Source organism: Lithobates pipiens, unplaced genomic scaffold (genome assembly GCF_037356315.1).
Source record: "Lithobates pipiens isolate NorthernLeopardFrog02 unplaced genomic scaffold, aLitPip1_a1.2 Scaffold_16, whole genome shotgun sequence".
In the NCBI taxonomy this organism is placed as follows: domain Eukaryota; kingdom Metazoa; phylum Chordata; class Amphibia; order Anura; family Ranidae; genus Lithobates; species Lithobates pipiens.
The window spans coordinates 652,172,410-652,188,373 of NW_027507748.1; the positions used below are offsets into that span (position 1 = coordinate 652,172,410).

The 15,964-nt window shown below is 41.5% G+C and overlaps 1 protein-coding gene across 1 annotated transcript in view; it reads right to left on the reverse strand.

Moving 5' to 3' along the window:
- The window catches only part of LOC143984077 (stromelysin-1-like), a 37,861-nt gene extending 22,459 nt beyond the window's left edge, over positions 1 to 15,402 (reverse strand). The window contains exons 1-5 of the mRNA XM_077484386.1: positions 15,101 to 15,402; positions 3,855 to 4,084; positions 2,386 to 2,534; positions 1,611 to 1,736; positions 1,258 to 1,428 (exon numbers count right to left, since the gene is read on the reverse strand). Coding sequence (XP_077340512.1) covers positions 1,258 to 1,428; positions 1,611 to 1,736; positions 2,386 to 2,534; positions 3,855 to 4,084; positions 15,101 to 15,265 — 841 coding nt within the window. The 5' untranslated portion in view covers positions 15,266 to 15,402. The remainder of the gene's footprint in view (positions 1 to 1,257; positions 1,429 to 1,610; positions 1,737 to 2,385; positions 2,535 to 3,854; positions 4,085 to 15,100) is intronic.
- Between the last annotated feature and the right edge of the window lie 562 nt (positions 15,403 to 15,964).

Below are 15,964 nucleotides of genomic sequence, written 5' to 3' on the forward strand. Positions count from 1 at the left end.
CATACAGTAACTGTAAATAGATGATGTAAAAAGCTAATACAGCTCATCAATTTGGAGTGAAACTAGATTGCCTTTAAATATTCTTCTATCTATGGTGTAACACACACACATACACGTATATATGCAAAAAATTGAATTGTCCTGTTTAACAGTTCACGCTAAGACCAAGGGGTTAAGTTTGCACACATTTAAAAATAAATGCACAAGCTGCAGAGGTCACGTCACCCCAGTTTGCTGTAGTCCTCCAAAGTTGGAGAACATAAATAATAATGGCTAGATTAAGGACAGGTATGCCTGAAGGGAGTGCATCCCTCCTTAAAGGTACAGGAACACACTGGACACCCAGCAATAGCAATAGGTAATTTTTGATGCAGGCTGGCTGGAAAGTGAGCTGGGAATTTTACTTTGTTGTTTATTGGCATGTGTCACCCTTCCATGTGCTCCTTGCTGTAAAGGCCAGTTATAGGTTGGGGTGGTTGTCATTTGTTTGTATTGTTGGTGAATTGGTGAGAGAACACGCTGGATACCTTTGCTGCCTTTGTGCTATTGCTGGCTTTCCAGTGCGTTCCTATACCTCTAAGGAGGGGTGGGCTCCCTCCAGGCATACCTGCCCTCAATCTATTTATTATTATAAATGTGCTCCAACTTTGAAGACTTTTAAAATTTATAGAGTTAGGACTGCAGTACACCAGGATGCCGTGACGTGGCCTTTGCAGCTTTACGTGTGTATTTGCAAATGTGTGCAAACGAAAACCCCTTGGTTTTAACATGAACTGTTAGACAGGATAATTCGGTTTGTTGCAGACTGGCTGGCTGGTTGGTAGGTGAGCTGGGAATTTTTGTTTGTTGTTTTTGGACTTTTGGGTCACTCTACTTTGAGGAGATCAGGAGCGCAACTTCCCAATCGCCTCCTGCTCTGCCATCCTGAAGCCCCCTGCTCTGCCATCCTGAAGCCCCCTGGATCAGTCCCATTTTACCAGAGATAAAAATAGCAAGATGAGCCCAAGGATTTTTTTATAGTTATCAAACAGATTTAATAAGATGCTTTCAATGTTATATTTAAAATAGCAAAATGTAGTTTAAAGAAGATATAGTACTCCGCAAGGTGCCCCTTGAATGAATAGTATGTGATGTTTTGCTTTACAAATCAGCATTTACTTCATAGTGGTCTACTGAAGAAACAACATGTTGCATGTGTTAGATTTTGTTTCACTCTTGCTATTTACAAAAACTAAAGTTTACTATAAAATAACATACCATAAAGAGCTTGGATTCCAGCAATATCATCCGAAAATAGCTTAAATATGCTTGGATCCACAACTGAATTTTCAAGCAAGGTTGGGTACATTATGGCACGCTCGTCTTTTGAGTGCTCCAGTCCTAGAGAATGTCCCAGCTCATGAAGCGCAACAAGGAAGATATTGGTGCCTGCAATTAAAAAAAGGTTATTTATCAAGCATAGGTACTGTATATACAGTATCTCACAAATGTGAGTAAACAGGGTAAAATAACAATTTATAACTATTTATAACCTAAAACATGATATCTTACTAAATCATTCTTTATCTTACTACTGACTACAACTAGGAAAAGAACAAGATTATTCTCACCTTTGCCGCTCAGTGTCCAATTCTCATCTTCATCAAAATGAGTATCTCCGCCAATATCTTCACCTGGCGCAAAAGCGTGGGCCAAAACGCCCAATGGTCCATCAAATGGAAAGAAATCCCCATGGGCTACAGAGAGATTTCAGTCAGTATGTATCTTGTTAAAATATGAAGATAATTTTCTCTTAGCCAGTGGAGAATATTCTGTTTCTTATATCTTAAAAATAAATTCTCAGATGCATGATAAAGGTGGCACACACACCCCTTTCTAATTCCAGCATATCAATAAAAACCCAATAGGAGATTTAAACCTTTCCCAACCATATTCAGAACAAAAAAAAAATAATTGACTTAATGTACACTATAGAGTTCCAAGGTACGCAGTAGTGACAAGCATGGGGCCATACATAAGAACAATTTTACCTTGCAACCATCAAGGCATACCAAATCAAAGGGCAACTAAAGATGTGAAGGTGAGTTGAGCTGTAAGAAAATCATTTGCTTAATTCATTGTAAGGAGAGATAGCAAACATGAGGGTTTAACAGTTTTATTTTCCCATAACAGTTTTGGCTTGTAGTTTCTTGAAATCTATAGTGAATTGATTGTGTTTGTAGACCTAGAAAATCATTGAAACAGCATCATATTTTGCACAGGGATTCCATACTACCATGCTTACTATGTATATGTAACACTAAATTATCCATTCATGGGAAATGCTTGTTAACAGAAAAGGGTTATTGGCTAGTTTCCCTTCGTATGGTCCTCCCCTGCTCTTACATTTAGATCCAAATGAAATCATGATATCAGCTTCGCCACTGTAAATCTGCATAAATTGCAAAGGTGTGACCTCACTCCATAGCCTCAGAGCATGAGCCACAGCATAATCCACCTCCATTTTGGTGATATCTGGTGTGTAACTGACAATTCTGAAAAAATAAATAAGAACGGATGAAAGACATCTAAATGACTGTACTATAAAAGTGCATAGCTTATGTCAGGGGTGCTCAACCTTTTAAAGAGCAAGGGCCACTTAAGAGATCTGATAGCCAGTCGTGGGCCACAATGAAATTAAAATGGTTCAAAATTTAGAATTTTTTATTTTGAATAGCACAATAAACATTTTCCTCCTGCAGCCATTGAATGTTGGTGGGAGGGACAGGAAGAGAAGCCGATTTTCAGAGGTTACAGGAGGTAAACAGAGAGGATTGGTTCCTGTATATGCCACCTCTCCTGTCCAAGTGTAAAACAGAAGGTGATAGGGAGGCTACATGGAATAAGGTCAATGGTTGGGTGTGTGAGGTTAAAAACACATCTCAAACGTTACAGCACCCCAAACTGCAAATGTAAATGAGCCCTTATTGTTCTGAGCCCCCTATAAGGCTTCCTTCACACTGATGTGCTGTTGTTTTACCAACTGTGTACAACTGCAGCTTTCATGTGGATTAGCTGCTCTTTACCTTAGACTTCAATATACCTTGCAGGTGTGGTGCACTTTCTGAAAGGGAACCAAAACTCCTGCATTCAGTATGAGATCGAGGGCCACATTAGAGGGCACTAAGGGCCACAGGTTGAGCACCCCTGGTTTATGCGATCATTTAAAAATGTGTTTACTGTGTCTACCATCTTAACAGTAAGTACTTTAATTTTTTTCATCCATAATAATAATGATAGTAGTTGCAGATTTGTACCTGCATTTCTTAAAGCTCTCTTGAAGCAAAGTTCAAGGCGAGAGTCAGTAGGGGGAATTCTTAAAGAGTGTTGTAGAATTCCTTGGACCTCCACACCAAAGAAGGTATATAAGGAGTAGATGAATGTCACCAACTCACTTGATCACAGAACACATTGTAGTCTGTGAAAAGAATACAAGAACTTTTTGAGAACTGCTGGAGTAGAGAGCAAGCTAACCACTATAAGAACTTTACTGCAGCTGCAACAGTATGTCAAAAGTTTGCTGCTTAAAGTGGTGGACTGGATTTGTGATAGTAAGTGATTAACCAAAGAGAGCAGAAGCTAGATATGGGACATCACTCATTGGAGGTAATTTATTTTTAACTGTTGAAATATTGTTTTTCCCAGGAGTCAGGAGTTCTGTTTTAAATTACAGCTTGTGATTTTGTATCCACTTTAGCACAAGCACCATAGTGAGATATATGTATTATCGTTTATTGGTTTCAGCAAACGGAAGCCCATTAGCCCATCCTTCAAATGTACTGCCTCCTATTGGAGCCATTGTGCCAACATCATACCTGTAGGTAAGCGTTGGCTTTTTCCACTTTGGTTTTCCTGGAAAGAGGCTGAACCTTTGCACGTCGGGCACTCCACACCGGGGTTTAAGCATAACCTTCATTGTCTCCTTGTCTATTTTACCAGTGACTTCAAGGCCAAAAAATGACTGCATGGCTCTGATTTTTTCCTCCATTGGGTTGGACATTCTTTTTCTTACAGGAACATCACTGTAAAACTGATCTATGTAGTCCTAATAAATAAAGAACACATACATTTGAACATTTAATATATAGTACAAATTTTTATTTTTTTGAATTGTTTTCAAAATTTTATTATAATTAATGTTCACCTGTCCCTTAGTAGAAACTAGGTTCCTGGCGCTACTGCCTGAAAAATCCCCCAATAATATAATATGATCACATATCAACTGTGCTGCTGTCCAGTGGCATAGGATTGGATGCTAAAGTACTGAAAACAAACCCGGCTGACAGCGCTCAGGAGCTGAGATGAGGAATAGTGAATGGTGGCTGAAATAAACCACAATGTCTCTTCAATAGCTTGCTGGCAATTTATTCAAAGAAGTGCTAAAAACAGTACATAGTTCATTAACCACTTCAGACCCAGGCCAATTCTGACATTTCTCTCCTACATGTAAAATTCCTAATTTTTTTGCTAGAAAATTACATAGAACCCCCAAACATTATATATGTTTTTTTAGCAAAGACCCTAGAGAATACAATGGCGGTCATTGCAACTTTTTATCTCGCACGGTATTTGCGCAGCAATTTTTCGAAAGCATTTTTTTCAGAAAAAAAACAGTTTCATGCTTAAAAAAAAAAAACAGTAAAGTTAGCCCAATTTTTTTGCATAATGTGAAAGAGGAGGATACGCCGAGTAAATAGATACCCAATATGTCACGCTTCAAAATTGCATGCGCTCGTGGAATGGCGCCAAACTTTGGTATTTAAAAATCCCCATAGGCGACGCTTTAAATTTTTTTACTGGTTACATGTTTTGGGTTACAGAGGAGGTCTAGGGATAGAATTATTGCTCTCGCTCTAACGTTCGCAACGATACCTCACATGTGTGGTTTGAACACCGTTTTCATATGTGGACGGGACTTACGTATGCGTTCGCTTCTGTGTGCGAGCTCACGGGGACAGGGGCGCTTAAAATTAAATTTTTATTTTTTTAGTTTTACACTTTAAAAAAAAATAAAAAAAAATTGATGACTTTTATTCCTATTACAAGGAATGTAAACATCCCTTGTAATAGGAATATGGCACGATCGGACCTATTTACAATGAAATATGGGGTCAATAAGACCCCATATCTCACCTCCTAGGCTGGGAAGAATAAAAAAAAAAAAAAACGATCATGGCTTCCTAGCCAGATCGGCGCCGTTAATTTGAATACCAAGGCCGGGCGTGACGTCATAACATCGCGCCCGGCCTCCGAACGATCATAGAGACTCCGGGGACAATCTAGTCCGCCGGAAATCTCTGATCACATGCTGGGGCCCGTCGGATCCTGTGACCGACTCAACGATGGAAACGGTGAGTTGGAAGAAGCACCGGAGGGCGGCGGGATGGGGGGGCGTCCCCTCCCGCCGCCCGTAAGAATGATCAAGCGGCGGAACAGCCGCTATGATCATTCTTATGGTGTAGGGAATCGCCGGCTGAAAACGGCAATATCTGAATGATGTCTGTGGACTCAGGCATCATTTAGATATAACCAGCGAAACCCCATGACGTCAATAGACGTAGTGCGGGTCTCAAGTGGTTAAGTATATGGCTGCAACATTACTGCTCTGGCTGTAAGGCTGGCTCGGGCACTGATGGATCACTGTATCCAGACTGGGGAAATCCAAGGGGAGACGCCGACCATCATCAATGCAAATGAAGCAGGCACACAGTGTGTTCCATGCCGGACCGCCCAGCGTGTGTGGATGATGTCACTGGAGCTTAGGGCAGAAGTACGGTACCCAGAAGGGAAAGCCGCTGTGGCTGGCATGTGAGCGTGGAGTCACTGGAGACCTGGACGGAACTACAATGTCTGGAAGAGGAGGCAGCTGCGGCCAGCATGGAACGCATGCATTCCTTTTACCGTTACAACGTGTTTCCCTGCATGCGTTTTATCAAGTCCTGTCCCTTAGTAATAAACCTAGCAGGGCCATATTTATCAAACGTCCCTATAGGGAGATGGGAAAAGCAGTAGAAATGTCTAGAACAGGAAAAAAAAAAAAATTTCAAATAGATTAGTTATGTTACTAATTTAATTTCGATATGGGATTTGTTTCGTTTGTTTTGTTTTCATTCAATTTCCTTTCATTTTTGTTAAAATTAGTTTAATTTATAAATTTTCTAACGAATTCCAATTTTTCAGAACGATTACAATTTGAATCAGATGAATGTTAAAGAAAAGAATGTCTGCAATTGTCCAACAATAGGAAAATTTTATAAAAAACAGCATAGGGTCGTTGTCCCCTCAGTCCATACCAGGCCCTTCGGGTCTGGTTTGGATTTTAAGGGGAACCCCACGCCAAAATGTAAAAAAAATGCAGCCTGGCTGGTCAAGAAAAGGTCAAGAAAAGGTGGGATGAGCGCACGTCCCCCCTCCTGAACCATACCAAGCCACATGCACTCAACATGGGGGATGGGGGCTTTGGGATGGGGGGACTCTGTGCCCCACCTTACTGAATGGGTGTAAAAAGGCACAAAAGAAAAAAAATTGGACAAAAAAGAGGCCAAATACCTTATCCCACAAGCCCCTGTTCTTTATATTGTCCCCAAAATCCACAAATCAACAGTTAACCCCCCTAAGGTGGCCCATACTAAGTGGGATTGGTTTACTTTATTCTAGGGTCATAGAGTATTTAGACATATTTCTCCAAACGCTAGTCACTAGGGGAAAATCCTATCTCAAGGACAGTAGAGAACTTATTAACATTCTCTCTACATTAGAAGTCTGTCCAGATACCTTATTAGTTACAGTGGACATTGAGTCCCTATATACTAACATCAACCAAAAAGATGGACTTGCAGCTGTAAAATGGGCTTTAAAAAAACAATCTCAGCTTAAGTCAGCACAAAGGAAATTCCTCTTAGAAGGATTACAATTAGCTATGGGCAATAATTATTTTTGGTATCAGGGGACCTATTACAACCAAACCAAGGGTGTCGCTATGGGAGCCCGTTATGCTCCCAGCGTAGCTAACTTGGTATTAAATAATTATTAAATAAAAGACCATCTATGGACAACAACACAACAGCCTCAAGTTATACAAGAGGTAATATTATAATAATGTGGGAAGGTCCTCTAACTACTCTTTTAAAGTTCCTAGAAATTATGAATAATAATAGTTATTGATTGAAATTCACAGCCACATGGGACACTATGTCCATAAACTAACTAGACCTAGTGCTAACTATCACTGATAATAAAGTGATCACACGTACTTTCTTTAAAGAAACTGACAGGAACCGATACGTTCCTATCCAAAGTTGCCACCATCCCAAATGGCTCTCAGCAATCCCCAAGGGCCAATATATGAGGATTAGAAGGAATTGCAACAATGAAGAGGATTACAAATTGCAATCCTCCATCCTCGCAGACAGATTTGTAGAAAAAGGCAATTCACTCGAGGAATTCCAGAAATGTCAAACAAAGGTCCTTAACATGAATAGAGAAGATCTTTTAACAACAAAGCTCAAAACACCTTTTAGAGCTGACCTAGCGTTAATCGCCAATATAGGGAAGTAGAAAAGATTTTTAAACAATTTTGGCCTATTCTTTTGAAAGACAAAGATTTAAAACAGGTACTACCTGCAAAACCACAATTTATTTACAAGAGAGTCCCAGGTTTATGAAATAAAATTGCACCCAACATACCAGAGCCTCCCAAAACCATTTCTACCTTCCTTGACAAGGAAGGTTTTCATTATTGCGCTAGGTGTAAAGTTTGCAAAACTACAAACAGGACCAAAAGGAAAATTGACAGCTTCCAATCTGTAGCAACTAACAACAAATTTTAAATTAAACCATTGATTACCTACGATTCCGAAAATGGCACGTATGTCATACAATGCCTGTGCACCAAACAGCACATAGGCAGAACCACATGCAAACTACGTATTAGAATTAACAAGCATCTAACCAATATTAAAAACGGTTTCCCAAAACATAGCATCTCCAATGATTTCAGACTATTTCATAACAGTGACCCTACCCTAGCAATTTTTTTTGGGATAGACAAAGTAAAAAAATACTGGAGAGGGACCCACTTTAGAAAAGTAGTATCTCAAAATAAAACCAAATGGTTATACAATTTAGATACTTTATAGCCTGCTGGTTTAAACATAGACGTAGACCTAAATTGCTTTTTAAAGAATTTATTGCAGATGCTTTTTGTTTAATTGCAAATGTAGGTCTAACTCATTTGGTGTGCTGAGGCTATTAATATTGTGCCTGTTGCATAAGATAATTTTATTATTTTATATAATTAAATGTGTGGATTATTGTTAACAGGGTGGGTTGTAAATGGCTATATCCATTTATTTGTGTCAGTACTATTCATTTATCCCACTAGATGGCGTCAGAGGCCGGGATGAGTCATTAATCTAGCCTCAGCCAACCATACCGACTACCTACAGGGCGAGCTGTACGGCCGGCTCACAACCCACCTGGTTCTACATGCAATTCCCTCTAATGCCGAGGCATAGGCACTTTTTAAAGTAAGAAGCCATTTGGCTAACTGTTTCTTATGTACATTTTTAATAAAACGTTATTATGCTATGGTCTTGCTCTTTTTATCTTTTCTGAGCAACTGTGGATTGGAGTGATTTCCCTGCTGTACCCCATCGGATCTTGCTAGCATAGGCAACAGTTCTTTAATCTTTTAATTCTTTAAAAAAAAAGGGGTCATGGTGGTTTAGTGAGTAGGCTACTTACCATATATCAACCGGGTGTCGCTTGCTTTCCAGTATTGTTCCTAGTGGTGATGGTTTAGAGATTCTACTTGGCCTAGTGATATGGACATTTTTGTAATTCCACTCATTTGAACCTGTTGTTATCACTTTGGACTTTATGTATTTTGCTGTTTAATATTGCACTTTTTTGTATATATGCATTTTGGTATTGAGGTACGAATGTCATATATATATTATAACACATTTTACCTATCATGATTTTCAAAAAATTGTGTCTCCCACATTAGCGCCCCCTTATCATATACAACCCACATCTCACAAAGGTAGCTAACTGCACTTGAGGGGAGCAGCTTATTTATTTATCTATTATTGTTTATTTATTCACAGCACAGGGTTGGTTTCTTTTTTACTTTGCTCACAACATTGCCTTGAATTCTGCTTCCCAATTGTCCCTGTTTATTGCGAATTATGGTTTCCAACCTTCCATGTTGCCTGACTGGTTTGTTCCGCAGCGTATTCCTGTGTTAGAGGAACATCTCCGTGGTCTTCGTTCCACTTGGGCACAAGTACAGGAGACTTTGAGACATGCTAATGATAGGTACAGACTCCATGCTGACCGCATACGCCTGCCTGCGCCTTCCTACCAGGTTGGGGGACAGGGTCTGGCTGTCATCTCGCAACTTCTGACTTCATGTTCCCTCACTGAAGTTCGCACCTTGGTTTATTGGGCCTTTCCGTATTCTTCGCAGGATTAACCCAGTAAACCCAGTTAGACCTTCTTTCTAATATGCGTATTTCGAATGTATTTCATGTCTCCTTATTAAAAGCTTTGGTCTGAAACTGCTTTACCACCTTGGTGCCACATCCTCACCCTGTACAGGTTGAGAACCATGAGGAGTATGAAGTACAGTCCACTGTTGACTACCGTAGGTACCGTGGGCACATACAGTACCTGGTGCATTGGAAAGAGTACGGTCCGGAGGAATGCTCTTGGGTCTCATCCTCGGACGTGCATGTCCTCCTCCGTGATTTCCATAGACGTTTTCCCCTCAAGCCTGGTGGTCCTCCAAGGGGGGGGGGATGTTGAGGAAGGGGTACTGTCAGGGCTGGGCTCAGCCTTTCCTTCTCTGAGCTGGCTGCTCAGCTGTCGGCTAATTACCAGCTCCTATCTCTCCACAGTTACTCCCGGGTCACTGGAGTTGGGGACAGTGACTGTAGGAGCACAGTGAGGTAGGAGTGACTGAAGAGTCCTCTGGAGCTGGAGGTGATGACCACTTGGGAGGTGCTGGAAACGACTCGGGTGCTGGAGATGTTGGTCAGCTGGTAAGCTGGATGCAGGTCAGCTGGATGCAGGTGCGCCAAGGAGCAACAAGAGCATGCAGGTGCGCACGGCTGGTAGCTGGATGCAGGTCAGCTGGATGCAGGTGCGCCAAGGAGCAACAAGCGCACGCAGGTACGCACGGCTGGTAAGCTGGATGCAGGTCAGCTGGATGCAGGTGCGTCAAGGAGCAAAAAGCGCATGCAGGTGCGCACGGCAGGTAAGAGCAAGGTTAGACAAGCCGGGTCATACACAGGGGATCAGTTCGGGCAGAAACGGCAGGCAAAGGGTGGTCAGAGTCCAGGCTGGTTTTGGCAAGGCTGTTTTTTAAAGGCCACTGGTGCCAAAGCCGCGTTACTGTGTATACGTGCACGATCTCCGTGATCGGCGCACGTGCATGCGCATTGGCGCACGTCTGTTCGCTGCTGGGAGCCTGTTGGCCGTGATGCGCATGAGCCCTGTTGAAGGTCTATGAGCCATATGTCCATGACAGCTGTTGATGATATCCTGCTCGTCAGTCCTGCCTACTTATGCCATCCAGTCCAGTGGAGCTCAGCCTTTGCCTTGGTCAACATCACAGAAACTGTAATCTCCTGAGATCCTGTTCAAGACTTGCTTCGCTGACATCCCTTCTGGCTCCAGATCCTGCTTGCTGTTCCGCTAAATTGATACCTGACTTCTGGCTTGGCTGACTATCCGTTCCAGTTACTAGGTATGTGCGATTCGTTTCGTACGAATCTCAAATTCGTACGAATTTCACAAAATTCGTACATTCGGGAGGATCGGAAATACGAATTGCTGTGCGTCCGAATTCTGTACGCAATACGAACTTTTGTTTACGAATTTCGGATTTCGGAACAGTTGTCGTCATTATGCTTATGTCAGCACAGGGATGGTGGGAGCCCCTCATAATATGCACAGCAGAGGTACAGCACCCGGAAGAAATCAGCATAGCACAGGGATGGTGGGAGCCACTCATAATAAGCAGCCCCAGAAGGAAGTCAGCATAGCACAGGGATGGTGGGAGCCCCTCATAATAAGCAGCCCCAGGAGGAGCAGGCGCAAACTGGACCAGCGGTGCATGGCAGACAATCCGCTTCTCTCTTTCTCATCTAATGAAGCTTCGTATTTCGGATAGGAAATTCTTCAACAGAATTTCGTATTTCGGAAAAAAACAAACTTCCATCAGCATCGACTGTCATATTGAGGTATATTTTTGCCTTTAAATTCATCGTAAAGAACGTTTGTACACATTAACGAACCTAACGACAATTTGTATTTCGTACGAAACAAAACGGAATTTCGGACACGAAATACGAAGTACGAATTCATTTTAATACGAATCGAAACGGAACAGAACGAAACGAATTTATTGACGGCGCCCATGTCTACCAGTTACTGAACTTTGGCTATGTTTTGACTACATTTGTTCTTTTTACTTTTATTATTAAACAAGTGTGATTTAACTGTATTTCTGTCTCAACCTGATTTCATGGTTTCTGACACTCGGATCGCCTAGGAAGTTTTCCTCTCCCCGTCAGGAAATAAAAATGTATTATTCTATACCATTAATTACTGTGTTACAGCCCTTTTTTGTAATTTTTTAAAATAAATTAGAATTTTACCTATTGCACCTTTTTTTATTACCTGACATGCACTATGTCAAAAGTATTGGAACACCTGCCTTAACACACACATGAACTTTAATGGCATCCCAGTCTTAGTCTGTAGGCTTCACTATTGAGTTGGCCTACCCTTTGCAGCTATACCAGTTTCAACTCTTCTGGGAAGGCTATACACAAGGTTTAGGAGTGTGTCTGGGAATGTTTGACCATGCTTCCAGAAGCGCATTTGTGAGGTCAGGCACTGATGTTGGACTTGGACGAGAAGACCGGGTTCACAGTCTCCGCTCTAATTCATTCCAAAGGTGTTCTATTGGGTTGAGGTCAGGCCAGACAAGTTCCTCCACCCCAAACTCACTCACCCATGTCTTTATGAACCTTGTTTTGTGCACTGCTCCAATCATTTGGTCTAGGGGTGATTTTGGTGTGAGGTTGTTTTTCAGGGGTTGGGCTTGGCCCTTAGTTCCAGTGAAAGGAACTTTTAAGGCATCAGCATACCATATTTTGGACAATTTCATGCTCCCAACATTGTGGGAACAGTTTGGGGATGACCCCTTCCTGTTCCAACATGCCCAAGCACCAGTGCACAAAGCAAGGTTCATAAAGACATGAATGAGCGAGTTTGGCATGGAGGAACTTGACTGGCCTGCACAGAGTTCTGACCTCATCCCGATAGAACATCTTTGCAATGAATTAGAGCGGAGACTGAGAGCCAGGCCTTCTGCTCCAAAATCAGTGCCTGACCTCACAAATGCACTTCTGGAAGAATGGTCAAACATTCCCATAGACACACTCATAAACCTTGTGGACAGCCTTCTCAGAAGAGATCCACTGGCACTGACATTGTAATTCCACGTCCCTCGCCTCCTGACAGAAGGGATCCTCTTGAACTTCTTTGTTACCATCCCTTAGGCCATCCATGCGGTTCTCCTTGTTTAGCATCTTGATTTGTCCTCACATATGGGACAGTATATCTTTAAGACATGTTCAAGTATTTTTTTATTATGTGTTTTTTCATGTTTTTTCAATAAATGTAATATGTTTACTATAATATGAGACCATTTCTTTCCTAATTGGGATTATAGCGGCAACCTTTAAAGTCCATTTACCTCCTTTTCCTTTTTTCTGTTTTTTCTTAGCCATCCCAGAAGAATTGAAGCTGTTATAGCTGCACAAGGTGGGCCAGCGCAATATTGAACCCTACGGACTAAGAATGGGGTGCCAATAAAGTTCACGTGCGTGTAAAGGCAGGTGTCCCAATACTTTTGACAATATAGTGTATCTTTAATACCGCTGGCGTAATCCCGATGGGAGAAGTGTTTTACATTTGAAGGATCATGGTTAAAGGATATCAACAAGCATATTTGACCATTTGTATCCCAAAGGTCCACATCATCTGGTAAGAGGTCCCGTAAAGTGGTGTCACTTGGTGGTGGATGCACACGTTTTTTTCACAGTGAGTTGGAATATGGGGATACCTGTGACTGTGCAAGAACTTTATTTTGTTTCTACATGTTTTTTTCACAAATTTGGGACATTGCAAAAAGTTTTTTCACAATTGTTCACCTTTGGACTTTTCATTAAACACTTGCCACCCGCCCTATAGCAGAAACACGGTGGCAAAGTGGTTTCAAAATCCTGACCGGACGTCATATGACGTTATCAGGATTTTGAGCCACTGCGCTGACACCCCGCAACTACGGTCTCGGTAAAGAGTCTCTGACGGAGACTCTTTACTACGTGATCAGCCGTGTCCAATCACGGCTGATCACCGTGAAAATAGGAAGAGCCGGTGATCAGCTTTTCCTCACTCGCGTCTGTCAGACGCAAGTAGAGGAGAGCAGATCGGCTGCTCCTCTGACAGGGGGGGTCTGATCTCATATTTACACTAAAATACAATTAAGACTGGAGGGCGTAAGTGATGTTTGACGTTGCCTATGCCTTCCAAAGTTATGGAGCCGAGTGGGGGCAATCTTTCCTCACTCAGCATCCAGCTTGTGAGGGAAGAGGACCCGTTCGTCTCCACTGCTACTGGCGGCTCTGGTAAGCAGAGTTAACAACCAGAGGACAGAGGAAGGGGGTCCCTCTCTCTCCCTCGACTAAAAGTGATCTTGTGGTAAATCCGCCACTAAGAATCTGAAATAGGACTGTCTGCTCTTGAAGAGGATACTGGGGTTATGGCAGCTAGCTTCTGCCATAACAACGATATTCCTCTTCAAACAGCCGGTGGGCGGTCCTTAAGTGGTTAAAGTCGCCCCAACCGTGAGGTGTTAGGTAATTGTCAGCGAACAAGACTGCAGAGGTGTTAATGGCAGCCCCACCAAAACTAAATCTACTGCCGCCTGTTCAAGGTCTACCCATAATTTGGCTTCGTCGTCACACACCACTCCATTATTCTAGTTAAATGTAAGGCCTCATAGTATTTCACTGGGTCCAGGAAACTCATACCCCCCTAACTTTAGGTAGAGACATAATAGATCTGCAGATTCTAGGGGGTTTGTCTGACCAAACAAACTGTGTAAATCTCATCCCTAAATCAGACAAAAAAACGACGTGGGAGCTTAATGGGCAATGATTGGATTAAGAAAAATAAGACGCGGCATGACATAAATTTTTTAGGACATTCAACCGACCAAACCATGTAAACGTTTCTTTATTCCATCGACAGAGGTCTAGATTAAGTTGACAGAGGAGGGGTGATAAATTTCTGCATCGGCTCTGTGACGTCAGTCGGCAGCAGTCTTTAGCTTGCTGTATTGTAAACGTTGGTCACAGGAGTACAGAAATAAGGGCACTCTTGTGACCCACAGGAGCAGTATGGCCAAAAGAGCTTTGGGCATACTTCTCCTTTAAATAAGGAAACCCAGTCACTAAAATCTCATACTGTATAAACTGTAAGATATTATTTCATAAGTCATTTATATCTTTTTAAATCTGCAGCTTTTAATAAAATAATACCCTTAATCCTGCTGCCATGACGGTCTTTGTTTAGGCACTTAATTTATAGGGTAATAATGCGTTGTGCCTTTCTTCTAATCTGTGCTCCTGCACCACCGCCACCTTGTTACACAGATTATTGATTGAGACTACAATTGGCTATTTCAACACAAATTATGCAGGCACAGTCTACTGTTGTCACCATCAGTAAACCCATTCTAAGACATACCATGCAGCTATTGCTGGAGCGCAAATGGACAGGAAATGGCTGAAAAGAAGCTGCAGGAGATCAGAAGCACAACGAAAGATGTAAAAAAAAAAAAAAAGTGAAAACAAGTACTACATAAAAAAAGGAAATTATTCTTTAAACAGTGGTTTAGAAAATTAAATGTGATCTAGTGAGGGTTTACCTGTACTTTAAGAAACTAGGCGTATCACAAATATGCCCTTTGCATAGTTACCTGTGCTTTCTTCAAATCATTTTCTGTTATGTCCTCGGTAGTTACATCTTCAATTACCGATTCTACCCATTCATCGGGTCCGAAAAGGTCTTCATCTTCTTGAACAAGCTCAACCTCATAGACCTGAATCAGCAGAATCTGAATGAAAATCCATAAAAGAACCATCCTGCACTCTCAGCTCTTTCCCTCTAGTATGTCTTTTTTTTTGGAAAGCATTTATTTTTGAACATACTGCGTAGCGTGTAAAGCGCCATATGTAATATAAACGCTGGCACGGCTTGTTTAATGTTGCATTGTAAATGACTGCAGCCCCCAGGCAAACATTCTTCTACTTTTCTTTGGAGCTCTCAGGGGCCTCAAGGGAGATATTCTCAGCAAAATCACAAAAACCTGTGTGGTTATTATCCAGCTGGTATGGAGATGGAAGTGATTAAAAGCATTACCCCAGGCAGGACTTGGCTTGTGCTCAACTTTCTTTGTAAACAGTGACGCAACTTTGTTTGAAAGAAATGTATTCCAGAAATGCCTGGGATGAAGTAGGAATAACGCAGAAGATGGAGATGATGGATTGCAACATATTTATCATACAATTCTGCAGATCTAAATGAATAATATCAGCATTAAAATGTTGTCCAAAACATAGAGGGGCACGTGAGCTAGATAGAAGTGATACATATAGAACTTTAAAGAGGAACTTCACACATTTAAAAATGTGTGTATATATATATATATATATATATATATATATATATATATATATATATATATATATATATATATACATATACTATAGCTACTGCCTTTAATTAAATCAAATTATGGAACTTGCCAGCTCATGGAGTCCAGTGTAGCCTTCCCGCAGCT